We start from the raw sequence: 17149 nt of genomic DNA on the forward strand, positions 1-17149 counted from the left end.
GAGTCTAAAGGCTACTTCCACTTGATTGTGGAAGTTACCAGTCAGACTTCTGCTCCAACAACTTAAGAGTTAGTCAAGAAGCAAAAGAAAATATTTAGAATAAAAAGGTAATGAAGAAAAACTTACATCACCAGTGATTTTATAAAATCTGTCACATCCCCGGCACTAAATCCACCGGGGGTACCCTACCAAGTTACTAAAGGGAGTGATCCACTGCCAAATGTTATCCAGTTTAGGAACGATCACTTATCCACTTAGCACAATAATATAATCAAAAGCAAGGACAAATTATGGTATTCAAGTAATCTAATAATAAAGTTAAGAAATGATCACAAAAGGATCACAAAGAACATCGAGTGCGGAATAACAAGTACCAAATCAAAAAAGACAACTATAGAGCATAGCGGAAATATACTCTACACCTGTGTGAAAGGTAGATTGAAATAAGGTAAAGATTACAACCAGATCTCCAAGAAGAGAAATAAAAAGGTAAGCAACTAAGTTAGCGGTTTCTTCTAACTTATACAATGTCTCCTCAATAACATAATCATAAGAAACTAAGCCGGGCCGGATCTACTCGACAAATATGAGTCTTGAACTGATATAGCCTTCACTGAGGTGTAGTCATCGTAGCCAAAGTGGTATGAGTCACCAACTTAGTCCTCAAAGTGTTGACCGTCATAGTCAACAGTAGTAGTACCTGTAGAAAAGTCTAACAAAATTTGTTGCAAAAAGGAGTGAGTTCAAAAGAACTCAGCAAGGAAAGTTATTCCACAATAACATAAATCATATGATGCACAGCATAGCATGATGCAATATGATATGAGACATATGATGCAAACATGAATCTAACTCTAAGTATGCTGGTCATCTATAGTAGACATGCTTTAAGTCGTAGCACCATACTTCTTTAGGTAGTCTCAGTCACTCATCACCGGGGGGAATTGGGTCCTGCATCCTCTCGGACAAATCCATGGTTGGGGGTTTCGGTCACCACTCTCTCACATCACCATTTGGTCTAAGTATTGGCGCATGTCAAGGTAAAGCCTAGCCCAATGCAAGTCATCTACTTAGTCATATCATGTCGGTTCCGGATACGTCCATTCCTCCCCCTCTTGGGATCCTTTCCGGTATCCTTCACACTAGAGTCACCGATATTACCCACGGGACTCATCAACCCTATTGGTCATCCACAAATAGTAGACGGGAAGCTCTCACGTCCCCTCACGGATCATTTCACCGGTCTTGAGTGCCCGTGAGCCCAAGTCTAGCCATTTGCAACCCTACCAATAAATGGCCCCTTTCGGGTATTCGCAATGCGATTTATGTCCTCTCACGAGATGGTTACCGGTCTTGAGCGCCCACAAATCCACACTACTACCACGGGTCGTTCGGTCTCAATGCCCTTCCGATTTGGGTCTGATACGACAGGACATCCTAGCCATACATCTAGAGAAGTTCTATGTATGTCATCCAATGATCCAGGAAAGCGTCGATGGGCATCTTCGGAGAAACATCCCATACTATTCCCTCCGATGTCCAAGGATAGAAGTACCAGTAGGGTACTCCCCAATCCCAAATCATACCTAAGCAATCATATGCTTATTTCCATCCATTACACATCAACAATACATTATCATATTGAAAATATGTCATAACATCTCATAATACGGTTGTGTAAATAAATGACAAGAATAAGTAAACATGATAAACCAAGTAATTAAGCATGGTGCTACTGTCATAAGGTAACTACAGTAGTCATATGATTTCTAAAATCAACTAATAAGTTAAGTCTACTAAGTTACCAACAACAGTGTAAAAGTCATACAGTCTATGTTATATGGCAATAACCGTCCTTACCTCGATTTGTGAAGAAGATGATCCGAAGTCACAAGAGAATGGTCCAATTATAGTCTTAAAACCCTAAACAAACATATATGAAGGATAGAGAAGAAATCGGAACAATCGGAGATCGAACGAATCAAAACTAGGCAAAAGTTCTTTGACACAATCTTGTTGGTCGATACCTTGGGTCGATGGTATCAACCTTCCGTATCAACCCAAAGGGTCTCGGACAGGAAGTTGGGTTTTTGGCTCAAAGTTGGTCTTCCGGGTCTCGGATCAATACGAAACTTGGGGAACCGTTCAAACACAATATAGAGACACTAATTATCAAGGAATTAACATGATCCAATGGTCAACTTAGAAAACCCCAAATTGACATATCAAGTTCAAGAGTTGGAATCCATGGTCTTCAATGGAATCAATTGCAAATGCAAGAGAGCTTAGGAATTTAATCAATAGAATGATGAGTAGCAGAATATAGACAATTACTAACATATAATCAGACCTCATTGCTAAAGAAAATCAGATTAAGAAAATGAACTCATGTTGCCATGAAGAGGAATCAAAGTAAGAGAGCAAGAACATCAAGTTTCATAATGGAATCAATGCAATTGCAAGGGAGATCAGGGATTCAATCAAGAGAATGATAAGCAATAGATTAGGAATGATTATCAACAAATAATCAGACTTAGCATACTATAGGAATTAGTTTAGGAGATGAAATCATGTTGCTATGGAGGAATTTCATAAGAAAGACAAGGTTAAGAATCGATATGAGATACATAGCATTGATAGAATGAATGGGGGTTTATAAGAGTCACTAGAGACATTAGAAGAGGTGGTTGCAAGGTTGCAACACCTCCTTCATAGCCCCAACAGCAAGAATAAGGTGAGGTAGAAGTAGATTAGAGAGAGAGTGAGAGATTACATACCTTGTAGAAGATATTAGAGAAGAGAGACAAAGGATTCTTGAAGAAGATCAACAACCAAGCCAAGGAGGAGGCTTAGAGGAGATTTCCCACGTTCTCAAATGTTGAAATGAGTGAAATAATGTTTTAGGTTTGAGATTTCACTTAAAAGGAGGAAGGAATATCCAAAAAGCACCTTTTTTTATTCGAATCTGGGCTTGTTGGGTCGATGCTCTTGGTTGATGGTATCGACCAACAGTATCAACCCAAAGTAGTTTCAACAGAATTTTCAGAAATAGTTCAGCAACTTCGGATGCAGATTCGGAGGACTATACAAGGTCAAATTGAGTGTGGTTTTCTCCTACAAGTCAATAAATAAGTCTAGTTTCCAGATATATCTTTGGATTGAGCACGGGAGTTCATTAGGTCCACTAACTAAGCTCACCTTCTTCGATGCGCAAGCAGGATTTGCCGACATAGTTCAGCAACTCCGGATAGGGATTTGGAGGGCTATATGGGGTCAAATTGAGTGGGGTTTTCTCATACAAGTCCATAAAGAAGTCTAGTTTCAGGAAATACCTTCATATTGATCACAGGAGTTCATTAGGTATTTCAACTAATTCAACCCTCTTCGGTGCACTGATTCAAAACTAACACTAACAATGCTCTCAAGTGAGGGGCATCATCGTCAATGTCCATGGGCTTGGGTTTCGACACCATGTCTTCCTTAAAGAGGGCCCACAAGGACTTCTCCCACCACTTCGGGTCATTGGATCTACAGATAATACAAATTCCAGGCCGGGTCGGGGTAAGGATAAGGCTGGATTTCACAGGACCTACCCTAAGGAAAAGGTCGAACATGGCCTCCTAAGGCTTTCAAGGATAACAACATTGAAATCAAGGTCTGAATTCAAGTTCTAACATTAAACAAATCTTTCTTTATCCCAAAACAAATAGGTGTCCTGGTTAGGTTTGGGCTGGATTTTACAAAATCCCTATCTAGGATCGTGGAGAGGGCTCTGCTTTCGACGGTGCATTTGAACAAAGATGCACCATTTTAGTGCCTTGTCAAAATCCCTTGTCACCAAGTCAGACCTCTTCAACGACCAAGAAGGATGTAATACATCATCGGCCAACTGAGGATGCTTCCTAGTGGCAAAATCCTCCAGCTCCATGGAAGGAGTGGAGGAGGATGACAAACAAGCACTAGAGTTGGAAATACGAGCAGCAGCTTCGGGGACCACATCTTCCTCAGAGGCCCGAAGGGTCTTCATCATGGAAGAAGACTCTAGCGTAGTGCCAGCAGGGGTTTCAGCTGTGCGAGCAATGACAAAGGGAGTCACATCCTCCTTAGAAGACTGAACGGTCTCTTTAGGCATAGGAAGCGTGGGAGAAGCATCGGCGAAAACTCGTGGGAATTTGATCTCAAGATTCACCAACAACAATCTCCCCACATTTAGAAGATTCGGCAAAGGCAATCACCTCGATAGGAACAACCTTCGTCGAATCTTGGGGTAGTCTTTTTGCAAGAATTCACCCTAATATAATCCAAGTTAATTCTTGGAGGCACTGCGAATGCAAAAAGCAAAGATCAAGACGAGAATCTAACAATTTATAGCGAAAAAGTGAAAACCCTAGATTTTTGTTGAACAGATGAAGTAATGAACACCAATCATGGAACTTCCGTAATGAGTAAACCCCAAGTATGAATACCATGGAGATTACTCAGGGAGAAGAAGAAGTTCGTGACAAAATTGAATGACAGAGCAAAAGACTTACTTGTTCAAGTTCTGATCTAAGATATTGTTGGAGGACAAGAGTACAGAGACAAAAAGGAAGACAAAATATTACTTTGCAAATCTATCGACGAAATAACTTGTAGATAGCGAGATAAGGATGAAGCACCCTTGAGGAACTTAAATAGCCTCAAGGAGTGATGCGACGGTTGGAAAGCCCAAGTTAATCAAGGGACAGGATGGAAGAGACGCTCGAATTCCTAAAAATGCAGGATCAACGGTCGGGGGATAATGGAGCTTCAAATTCGAAACTTGAAGGCTAACATAGGTTTCCACGTGGAACAATGTGCACCTGATACGAGGATACCGCCAAATACCTACCGTCGCACCAAAGATTAAATGTAGAGTATTTCCAATTCCTCGGGAAGAGCAAATTGTACACGAATACAAGGAAACATTTGGGCTTTGTTATAAAGGAGGAGGAGTTGGGAGATAAAGTCCAAGTGTCACAAAAGGTTCAGAAGAATTAGATTGACCGAACGCATCTCTCTGATGTCCCGAGCGTTGTCTTCAATTGAGGTACAAGTTAATCTACATGATAACTTATCTCATTCTTGCATGAGGAAATAAATAATCCTCTCGTATGATATGAGAAAGTATTATGGCAATCATTGGAAGAGCTCATGAAAAAGAAGACAGATTTCTATTTCATTATAGAAGACCGGGGGGGGCCAACCCTTACAAAAAAAAAAAAAAAAAAAAAAGAGAGATGGTTTCCTATTGTTCTTTCTCATTGTCGGCCGAAGAATCTTTTGTCTCAAGCGTGTTTTTGAGGTTCTTCGAGAAGAGGCGGTGAATTAGCAAGGTACTTCTCGATGTCTGGGTTTGCTGGAATGGGGTCCTCCTCTTCCAAAACCATATCGGGGAAAGGCAGTTTAAGCTTCTCAAAGATTTCCTTGTGACACACCTCCCGAAAGGGAGTTGTGTTGAAAGAAGGATTAGATTCGAGAATCTTTCTCCATACATCATTTTGCCCCTCTCGGTAGGCTTGAAGGTTGAAGTAACCCAACAGTTCATTAAAGGGAACGCTGTTCAGATACTTCCGGATGCAGTCCCTCCGAAGAGCTTGTGAAAGATGTTCGGGCTTACTAGGAATTGCCATCTTCAACAGGCGTTCGTTCTCTAGGGCCTTAAGCTCGAGGCTCTCACTGAACGCGATAGCAGCATTTTTCTGCTTCTTGGCCTCGTGCTCAGCAGCAGCAACACGACTGGTCAATGAGTCAAGTTCTTTCCTCAAAGAACTCATCTCCTCATCATGCTTCTCCTTCAACTCTTTGGCTGCTTTCTTCAGCCGGTCCACCTCAGAATTGGCCTTCGCCAGATTCTCTTCACAAGTTTGCAGCAAGGAGCCGCTACGACCAACTCCGCTCAACGCCTCCATGTGTTGATAGAAGTTCAACACAACATTCCTGGAAAGGCAGGAGAATTATCAAAAACCCCAGGAGAGATTACGAAGCAAGTAGTAAAAACTCAAGAAAAATAATACCTTGTGGAAAGATGAACTAGAACGTCGTCTTGAAGGGTTTCAAAGGCCCTGGCGGTCAACAGGCATAAGGCGAGAGAGCTCCACTTGGCAGCCTTCTCGGGATCCTATGTGACTTGGTCTGTTGGCGTCAAAGACCATCGCGGGATGAAGATCTCCTCGTAATCTTTATTCTTCTTGGATTTCTTCGAGGCGTAAGCATCGACCAAGTCGTGCTTCCTTTTGGTCTAGATGGGAAAGGGAATTTTGACCTCCTCCACCATTGGTTTCTTCCCTCTCCCCGAAGCCTCAACCACCGGCTTCAGCTCCTAATACCCTTGTAAGAAGGGTCCTGGAGGCGGCATGGACGCCACCGTCTCGATCAATGCCCGAGGAGACCATTGCTCTGCACACAATGGCCTTAGCAGCCTTCACCCGAAGGCTGTCCGGATTCATTCTTGGAGGCACTACAAAGAAAGACAAAAGTCGTAAAGTCAAAAAATTCGCAGACATTCAAGAAAGTGAAACGTGGCGCTTAGAAAGCTCACGTCGAGCCAACCCAAGATTGGAGAATGGAGTTGTATGCCATCTCAAGCCCATGAATCCCTTAATACCATGGAATTAACTTGATCTTCCCCGACAGCAGCTCTATCTTCTTTGGATAGTTGAGGGACCCGGTTGCCCTCGAGTATATGAAGTATATAGCTTTGAGGTGGTCGGGAAGTTAAGATCCGATTGAGGCGCCCGGCAGAAAAATACGCTTTGCGCCACCCTTTGTGATTGGAAGGGCAGGTCCCCCGGCAAGAATGCCGCCCACTACCAAGCTTCAACCTTGTTGCGCTTGGAAAGCACAACCCACCCAGGAGGATGGGAAAGAGAAAGAACATGAAAATGTACAAAAAGAGAAAGAGAAGGTATGATGCCAAGCCCAAAGCATAAACCCAAGAAGCCGACGATGAGACGCCAGCTATTAGGAAGAAGCATTCCGGGACAAATGTCCCAATGATTCAGATAGCAGAAAACAAAGATTGAAGAAGGGAAAGCGTAACTCCGCTCTCCAAGTATCTATGGCTAGGTGAAAATTCACCCGAAGGATCAAATCAACCCTCTGATACCGTAAGTGTGGAAGCCCTAAGATGGTACGAGGAAGGAAAGTCGTAGTGTTGGACCGGGCCAAAGGAAGGTTTTCCAGGTAAAGGAGGAAGTGGGCTGCACTGTGTTCCATTAGCAGACTTCTGCAGGTTGTTTGGACTACCCATGGATGGTCTGGTGCTCGGGGAAGGGCGTAAGAAGCCTCCAGCCTTTTCTTCTCGCTTTCTATTGGAATGCTGTCAAGAACTCAAAGAAGGAAGTTATTCCATAATTAAATCACACATTCGGTAACATATAATAAGCAATGTGATATGGAACATATGATAGTGTATGAGTCTAACTCTATGAATGCTGGTCTCTAAGGTAGAAAGCTATAAGTCATAGCACCGTATGGGTCGTTACTGGCTCTCCCATTTCCATATCTTGGGAATGTTCGGGGAAGATAGGTAAAGTCATCATTACCATGGTATGGGGAATCGGGCCACCTCTCCTCACATCACCATTTGGTCAAGCTCGGCTTACGTCACATGAGAAGCTCCAGCCCAATGCAAGTCATCTACTCGAATGGTCAAGCTCATATCTGGGATACGTCCGTCCCGCCCCACGATCCTTTCCGGTATCCTTCACACTAGAGTCATTGAAAACTCGGATTTTGACGTTAACAACCCTATTGGTCATCCACAGCAGCAAACGGGAAGCTCTCACGCCTCTCACGGATTGCCGTACCGGTCTCTTTTGAGTCACCGTGAGTTTCCAAGTACTATCCATATGTAACCCTACCAATAAATGGCCTTTCTTTCGGTGTATCCGTAGCATGGTTTATAACCCCTACCAGATTCAACCGCCCAGAGCCGCCCTAATCCAACCATAGCCACTACCACGCCAAGTTGTTCGGCCTCAATGCCTCTTCCCGATTCAGGTCCGCCACGTACAAGGATGAACCTAGCCACACTCACTAGACACTCCTCATGTATGCCATCCCAATAACTCCGGAAAGTATCGATAGGCACCATCGGAGAATATCCCATACTATTCCCTCCGATGCCCAAGGACAGCAGTGCCGGTAGGACACCCTCCAATCCCAAGTCATACGTAAGCAATCACACATCCCAGATCTCATCATTTCTAATGCATCCAATGCATATTCATAATAGTACTCAAATCATGATATTGAAACGAATCATTATAAACATAAGCAAATCAAAATGATAGAGTAACACAACAATTGTACAAAGATTTAAATACTATTTGTTCCAACACATATGTATCAAAGGATCATAATGATTGAAAGAATTTAGAGACTTCATTCTTTGAATAAAGCATAGTTCAATATTTGATGACTTATATGTTTATGGATATAACCATCCTCACCTTGGATGAGTTGATGATGAATTGAGGATACCAAGAATAGTCCAATAGAAGTGTTAAGGCCCTAAACAGACATCAATAATAAGTTCGAAAAGAAGCCTGAAGATCGGATGTCATTCGAGTCAAAACTGACCAAGGTTGCTTGTCAGCAACAACTTTGGTCGATGGTTTTTGTCGATGGTTATCAACAAAATGATCGACCAAAAATAGTCCTCGGGCGAGAATAGTGGATTTTGGGGATTTTGGTCCGAAATGAGTCTTCCGGTGTTCAGATCAAACTGGAATTTGGAGGCATACTTAACAAAGGTAGTAGGACACTATAAATCAAGGAATTAACCCAATCCAATGGTCTAATTAAAAGCCCCAATTTGAGCTATCAAGTTCAAGTGATAAACATCATGGCATGAGTTGGAATTGATTGCATTGATGAGTAAAGCATGCAATAGTTAGAGGAAGTAATAGAAATCCGATTGGAATCATATGGCAATGTTAAACATGAACATAATACACTTTATAGCTCAGTTTGATATCAAAGGGTATGGTGTTAATAGGTAAATCATGGAATACATATGCTAGGCATGAGATATAAGCATTAGCATCAATGAATGGTTGAGGGAATCATGGATTGAGCATGAGTAGGCAATCTTGGAGTGGTGGTTGCAAGGTTGCAGGACCATTCCAAATGTCCCATCAGCAAGATGACAATAGAAAGGAGTAGAAAAATGGTAGGGTAGAGAGAGGAATGAAGAGTCTTACCTTAGTGTAGAGGATGAAGGCAAGAATCAATGATAAACTAAGTGTCTTTGATGAGATACCCTTCACACTAACCAAGGAGCTGCTTTGGGAAGCTCTCCCCACGGTTCAGGTGAGAAAAATGATTGCAAAAGGCTCAAGGCTCGAGGTCATATTAAATAGAAAAGGAATATTCCATGGAATCATTAACTTGCGGATCGAGACATTTTGGTCGATGCTTTTGGTCGATGGTATCAACCAAAATGATCGACCAAGATGATTTCAGAGAAAAACTCAGTTTAGAACGCAACTTCAAGTAGGGATTTGAAAGGCTATACAAGGTCAAATTGAGTGAGGTTTTCTTCCACAATTCAATCAAGAAGTTTAGTTTCTAGGAATACCTTCGGATTGTGCACAGGAGGTCATTTGGTACATCAACCATGTTAATCTTCTCCGATCTGCGCAGACTTTCCTTAAACAACGACAATGCATTTAAGCAAAGGGTATCATTGTCAATGTCCATGGACTCGGTCTCCAAATCATGATCATCAATCGGGATGGTCCATAGATCTCTTCTTCCACCGCATCGGGTCCTCGGACCTGAATACAACAAGGATCCGGGTCGGGGTCAAGGTTAGAATAGGGCTGGATATTACAACGAGATCATGATTTAGATCATGATTCCTTCAAAAGCTTGCAATGATCATGATTACGGACATTGCTTTAGCCTTTAATCCTTAGGAAGATCTTGAGATATAAGTCCAGAGATGTTTACACCAGAGAATGCAGCATCTCCTCTATTGTCTCCAACTCAAAAGGAAAGAAAACAAGGATGAAGAAGAAGAAGAGAGTGTAAACATACCTTTTTGTGTAAGAACTCGAGTTTTGACGAAGATCCATCAAGATAAATACCAAGGACCAAGGAAGATAACTTGCAGAGGTCTTTAGTTCGTTCCAAAGAGTTTGGAGGCGAGAAAATACGAAGTAGACTCGAGATTGGACTTAAATAGAGCAAACAAGACCTAATTACCAAAGACAGAACCCATTGGTCGATTGGATTGGTCGATGGTCCAAATGCGACCAATCGATCGACCAATCGGTTCAAAGAACTTTGAAACAGGGAATTGAAGGCCCAGATCAGATCCAACCCTAAAGGGGTTTTGCACACACACCAAGTTACTTACCTAATAGATAGAAATGCCTTCAAACCATGATAGAGAGCACTCCAAGTCCATCAACTAATCCGATCTTCATCAAGATTCGGTTCCATAAATAGAACCTCGTCATCAACACTCATGGATTCAAAGCCGGACACCAAGTCCCTCCACTAGGATGGCCCAAAGCTGACTTCTTGCTTTACTTTGGGTCACCTGGACCTACAAATAACAAAGTTTCCGGGTCAAGGTTAGGGCTGGGTTTCACACAAGGTACCCTATACTAAGGCCATGAACTCGGCCTCCTTGGCATCTTTTACGGCTTTTGGAAAGTAGTTCTTGCAAAAGGCTTCTTTAAACTTCTCCCAGGTGACAACACCAGCATTCAAGGTCTCAAGGATAGGCCTAGTGGAAGCCCACCATGCATCGGCTTCTTGCTGAAGCTTCGCTCGGCAAACAATACTTTCTGAGCATCAGAACATTGCAAATGTCTAAAGGCCTTCTCCAGCTCTCAAAGCCACTTGTTTGGAAAGAGGGTGTCCTTTGTTACTCCAGTAAAAGAAGGTATTTGTAACTTTAAGAAACTCTCCATCAAACGGGTGTGGGGTGTCCCGATGAATCTTTCCACAAGAGGGGATGCGGCATTCGAAGTTCCAACTCCGGCACGATTCTCATTGTGAAGGGTAGCAAAACCAGTCATCATGTGGTTAAATTGGGCAGCCTACTATTGCATCATGTTGGTCATGATGTTGTCGATATCTCTAAAGCTTCCCGATATCGGGGGCACTAGGGATGCCATTCGTGGTGTGGCTATCATCTTTTGTCTGTTGATCAGAGCCCCCAGCAAGGGTTTCCTCGTTTCTGTTGCTGTCGGATCCAACGAAACGATTTCTAAGCAAGACCATTCTGCAAGAATCAAGGATAAGGATGCCAAAATTTCAAATCTGATAAAGACAACTTGGTCAATGAATAGGATATTCAAATCATGGTTAGAATTATCAATATAGCCATCAAATAAATCAACAAGGGTCAAAATTCCAAGGAATAAATTCAAAAATCAAAAATTCCCAAAAACAGCCCAATGTAGCAAAATGACCAACTTTGGTCGATGCTTCTTGGTCGATGGCATCGACCAAAGAGGATCGACCAAAAATTTTCTGCTCAAAATCGATTTAAATGGCCCACTTCTCATTTCATTTTCATTTCTCACTCAACCATTTCGAGTTTGGCTCTGGGAAAGCAATTTTCTAGGGTTCTTAAAGGTTCTAGGACTTGATTCAAGGCTTCAACTACACTTGCAAGTCTCTCTTGATCATCAACACAAGTAGGTTCTCTTTCTTTCTCTCTTTTCTTGAAAACTTCATTTACCATTGATGTGTTCTTCATTAAAACTGAACAAAGCTTGTTGCTAATGGATAGAATCATGCATGTAGGTGATTAGAAACATGTTTCCCTAATTTTTCAAGTAAGACTAAGCTTCAAAAACAAGATTACACTCATTTTGGTTACCAAATCACTATTCATTTCACAAAAAACCCAACTTTACAAAAACTTGTCTCATTTTCAAACCAAAATGAATTTTAACATGAAATAAATTTCTACAATACTGATTCCCTATAGGGGAGGTGTTCCCACTCTCCATTTGGTCAAACTCCAATTTTTCAAAAATCACAAATGCAAGCCAAAAGAGGGATTTTCTCTCTCCTACTTGCTGAATTTTCATTTTAAGGTTGTCAAAAAGATGAATTTTCAATAAACAAAGTATTCTAGCATGTTTGTACAGGTCTTATGCACATGTTAGAGTAGTCAAATCAAAATTTTATCAAGATCAAAATTTTCCAAAAATTTACAAAAATGCCCTTCATCTAACAATTACACACTGGGACTAATCCAAATAAGTTTCTTTCTTTGTTTCAACAGCTTCACTATGCCTAGAGGAGGGAGACGAGTGGATAGAAGTCGAGGACATGTTTCTCGATCGAGGGTTACAGATGAGGAGCATTTCACTACTCCTATGGCTAAGTTTCTACATGAGTACTACTTTCACGACATACCGATCGAGCATGGACGGTTGGTTGTTGTGGATGAGTTAGAGGCGTTTCACATTCGAGAGAGGTTGGAGGCTATGGATTGGCTTCATTTGTACACCACAGCATATCCGGCCTACCCAGATCTCGTCAGGTACTTCTATAGTAATCTGACTTACCGTATCAAGGATGATCCACAGGATGGTTCCAGGATTGTCATGGATTCTATGGTCGGAGGTGTCACGTCCTCCCAGCCGGTACCCTATCTGGCATACCCGAGAGTGTGATCCACAGCCCGAAGATCAGGTATCGAGTGATCAACCTCCCACATAAACAATAACATAATCATGAACAATCATAATAAAAGTGCGGAAGATAAACCATAGATCCAATAAGGAAATAATGAATCATAAATAAATCAGAATGATAGATATAATCAGAGTGTCAAACAGATAAGTAAAGTGAGGCAAAAATCCCACTCTACAACCAGCGGAAAAGTAGCTCTAAAGAGAATAAACTAGACAAAATCTAATCCCAGTAGCAAGTACAATGGGTAACTAAATTGTTCTCCACTTTATAGACAACATCCTTATAAGTGTAAATCTCATAAATAGCACAAGGACGCTTCCACTCAATGGTCGGACTAAGCATCGTACGGAGCATAACCACTCGCGGGATCTTCGAGTGTAATTGTGGTAACCGCAATCACCTTCCTGGAGATATGTCTCCTCGCCTTGCGCTTCTTCATAGGGACCGTCATAGTATTCGAGACTGCAGGGATAGTCTAACAAACATTGTACAATAAAGGAATGAGTTTCAAAGAAACTCGGTAAGGGCGATTAAAATCCATAATAACATAAATGGCGGGATTCCGAACAAACATAAATGCAATATGATATGATACAAGAATGAATGAATGAATCTAACTCTATGTATGCTGGTCTCTATTGGCGAGACATGCTTTAAGTCATAGCACCGTACTTCTTTAGGAAAATCCACTCACATCCTCAACCATTTAAGATATCTTGGATTCTCTAACGGATCATTTCACCGGTCTTGAGCAGCCGATTGGTAATGGGTCCTTCATCCCTCAGGACAAACCATGGCAGGGGGTTAAGTCAACACTCTCTCACAACCATTTGGTATAAGTACTGGCGCATGTTAGGGTAAAACCTAGCCAAATGCAAGTCTTCTACTTAGTTACATCAAGTCGATCCAGATACGTCCATTCCTCGTCCCCCGACGATCCTTTCCGGTATCCTTCCAACTAGAGTCCTCATAGTCCCTGACTACGGACTCATCAACCCTATTGATCATCCACATATGGTAAACGGGAAGCTCTCACGTCCTCTCACGGGTTGGTTACCGGTCTTAAGCGCCCGTGAGCCCAAGTCTAACCATATGCAACCCTACCAATAAATGGCCCCCACAATGTGATTCCTGTCCTCTCACGGGTTGGTTACCGGTCTTGAGCGCCCATGAATCCCCATTGCTACCACGGGTCGTTCGGTCTCAATACCCCCTCCGATTAGGGTCCGACATAACAGGACATCCTAGCCAAACACTACTAGACAATCCTAGATATGTCATCCAACAGTTTAGGAAGGTGTCCAGAGGGCATCTCCGGAAACATCCCATAATATTCCCGTAGTAGTCCAAGGACAGAAGTGTCAAAAGGACACCTCTCCTTTCCAAACCATACTTAAGCATACACATGCATCAATTCATATCATCACATATATGGTAACTTCATATATGGAAAGAAATCAATAAGTACAATCAACTTGTATATAATTGGTAAATAAATCATTCATGAATCAATTAATCATAAACAAGTAATGCTACTGTAATCAAAGTTATACAACAGTAGTATATCATTGTAAGAATCTAATTTAGGAAACATGTCAATGATATTCAAATATAGAAACTGGATTCATGCTATCTATGTAATTAAGGAAATAACCATCCTTACCTTTTATAACTTGCAAAGGGATCCTAAGAAATCAAGTAAGATCTTGGCAAACTTGAGAAGAAGGTCCTAAACAAGTATATACAACATATTAGGAAAGATCCCTAACAGAAAAGATACCAAAACATCCAACACGGACCAATTCTGGAGTTGTCATACTCATTGGTTGAGTGGATTGGTCGATCGGCCGGTCGACCAATCGATCGACCAATGCAGACGAGCCTAAAAAAAAACAGAGTTTTAAGATATGAAATCCGAATTTGGTGGTTCAAAAGGGTACTAATCAAGGGGTAAACTACATCAGTAGTATTCTAACATATAGGGGACCTCAAAACACCAATCAAATCAAGACATCAAGATCCAAATTAGGAAACAAAAAGTTACCATAATTAGATCAACCATGGATCTTGATGAATTCGGAATAGAAATCAAAGACAAGAACAATAGGAGGATGGATCATTGCTTCAGGTAAAGGTATCATGAAAACATACTTAGATCTTCAAGGAAAAAGGCTTAGAAGCATAAATCTAAATAAGGAAATAAAACCTACCATATATGTAACTACCATGCTTCATGAAGAACACATAGTATGGTAGAAGAGAACAACTAGAGATTGATAGATTATGGATCATGGAAAGAAAACACACGTATTAACAACTAACATGATCAATATAGAAGATCCAAAGAGATCAGAATTCAAATCAGAAGTTTAACAAGATTAGATCATGGTTTGATCATGATTCCTTCAAAAGCTTGCAATGATCATGGTTAAGATCATTGTTCTAGCCTCAAATCCTTAGGATGATCATGAGAACATGTTCGGAGATGTTTGCAACAGAGAATGCAGCATCTCTTCTACAGTCTCAACTCAAAAAGGAAAGAAAAACAAAGATGGAGGAGAAAGAAGAGAGAGTGGAGACATACCTTTTGATGCAAAAGGAAGAGTTTCGACGAAGATCCGTCAAGAAAACACCAAGGATGCAAGGGAGATGACTTGCAGAGGTCTTTGGTTCATTCCAAAGAGTTTGGAGGCAGCAAATACGAAGTGGACTCGAGATTGGACTTAAATAGAGCAAGAAAAACCCTAATTGTCAAAGACTACACTCATTGGTCGAGTGGATTGGTCGGCTGGCCCGACGACCAATCGGTCGACCAATGTCGACACGCAAGTCCAAAACAGGGAATTGAAGGCCCCAGATCAAATCCAATCCTAAAGGGGTTTTGCACACAAGTCAAGTGACTTACCTAATAGGTAGAAATGCCTTCAAACCAAGATAGAGAGCACTCCAAGTCCATCAACTAATCGGATCTTCATCAAGATTCAGTTTCCATAAATAGAACTTCATCAACAACTTTCATGGATTCAAAGCTAGACACCAAGTCCTCCATTGGGGATGGCCCAAAGCTGACTTCTTACTTTACTTGGTCCTTTGGACCTACAAATAACAAGGTTTCCGGGTCAAGGTTAGGGCTGGGTTTTACACGGAGGTAGGAGATCAATTTCACTACTAGGACATTGTCTCGCATCTTAGATGTCCCAATCGTCCCGAGATTCCCGTTGGTGGATTCCCACTGGTGCGAACATCAACGAGGCTCTTCTTCCATACGAGGCTCACGAGGTGTGCATGACTCTATGTGATGACATTGTTGCTATATGCCCCGATGTGGTACAGTGATGCATCCTTCAGCTCGGGTTATCGCTTGCATCGTCAGCCCGAAATATCATTCCGAAGGTAGGGCACCATAGCAAGGTGTCGGCAATTGGAGGCATTGGTTATCTATAGCATGTACACCTTTGAGTGCGGATTGACTTAGCATACATTATGCGAGCGTCATGATTGATCGAATTGAGTTTCTGGGGATAAGAACTTGGCTTTCGGTTGACTTTTGACTCATATTTTTGAGTACTTTGATGTGGACTTGGGGGATACACCAATGATTCTGAGGTCGAGACATTGGTGAGGATATCGGTTCATGGTTGATCAGGAAGATGGGGCTTCACGATGCCGTCAGATCGGAGAATAGGAGGATGACATTGATGATGCATTAGGGGATGATGACTCGGAGGATGAGTACCGAGGACGATGATGGTGATGATAGTGGTGATGAGGACTACGATGAGCTTGGGGAGGATGGATGATCGGAGAGATGATGATCGGCGTCATGATGAGGACTCCGAGACATGAGGGAGGTTCCCACTCCACGATTCATCGAGGTCGGAGGTCCATCTCTAGAACGACTTTTGCAGGCTCCGATGTAGCTTCTCATCAGCCATCGATTTATTCCTCTTCTTCTATACTTCGAGAGGATCGAGGCTCACAGGGAGAGGATGGAATTACACATGGCCAATCTAGGTGAGAGGTTTGCCCGATTGGAGGAGGAGTTCTGTATCTAGGAGGGATCAAACGGGGTCATCGGAGTCGATCACCTATATAGATAGTACTAGGAATTTTCTTTTATACTAATTTGGATGTATTTCAGAATAGCTCACCCATGTGATTAATGAAGATCGGTTACTTTGTTCATATTATTGTGTCTTATTCATGAATCAACTTATGCTTCATTAGTTTTGTGTTTCTAATCCAGGTTATCTGTTATTCACTTCCAATAGCACATGAGTCACTTTTGGATCTTGTGACTCGGGACATGTTCCATCATCGTTTACGTGGGTCGGGGTTCCACTTGATCTTGGGCTCGATACCAATCTTCACATCCACCCACGGCCGGTACCCCCATCCTGCATACCCGGGAATGTGATCCACAATCCAAGGATTAAGAATCCAGGGACCATGCCTC

At 42.0% G+C, this 17149-nt stretch overlaps 1 protein-coding gene across 1 annotated transcript in view; it reads right to left on the minus strand.

The window, feature by feature from the left end:
- Positions 1-6320: 6320 nt before the first annotated feature.
- LOC149029067 (uncharacterized) overlaps positions 6321-17149 on the minus strand; it is a 28960-nt gene continuing 18131 nt past the window's right edge. The window contains exon 4 of the mRNA XM_089141929.1: positions 6321-6478. Within this exon, the coding sequence (XP_088998055.1) occupies positions 6321-6478 (158 nt within the window). The remainder of the gene's footprint in view (positions 6479-17149) is intronic.

Source organism: Hakea prostrata, chromosome 1 (assembly GCF_041222555.1).
Source record: "Hakea prostrata isolate BN-2017 chromosome 1, UWA_Hpros_2, whole genome shotgun sequence".
NCBI classification, from domain to species: domain Eukaryota; kingdom Viridiplantae; phylum Streptophyta; class Magnoliopsida; order Proteales; family Proteaceae; genus Hakea; species Hakea prostrata.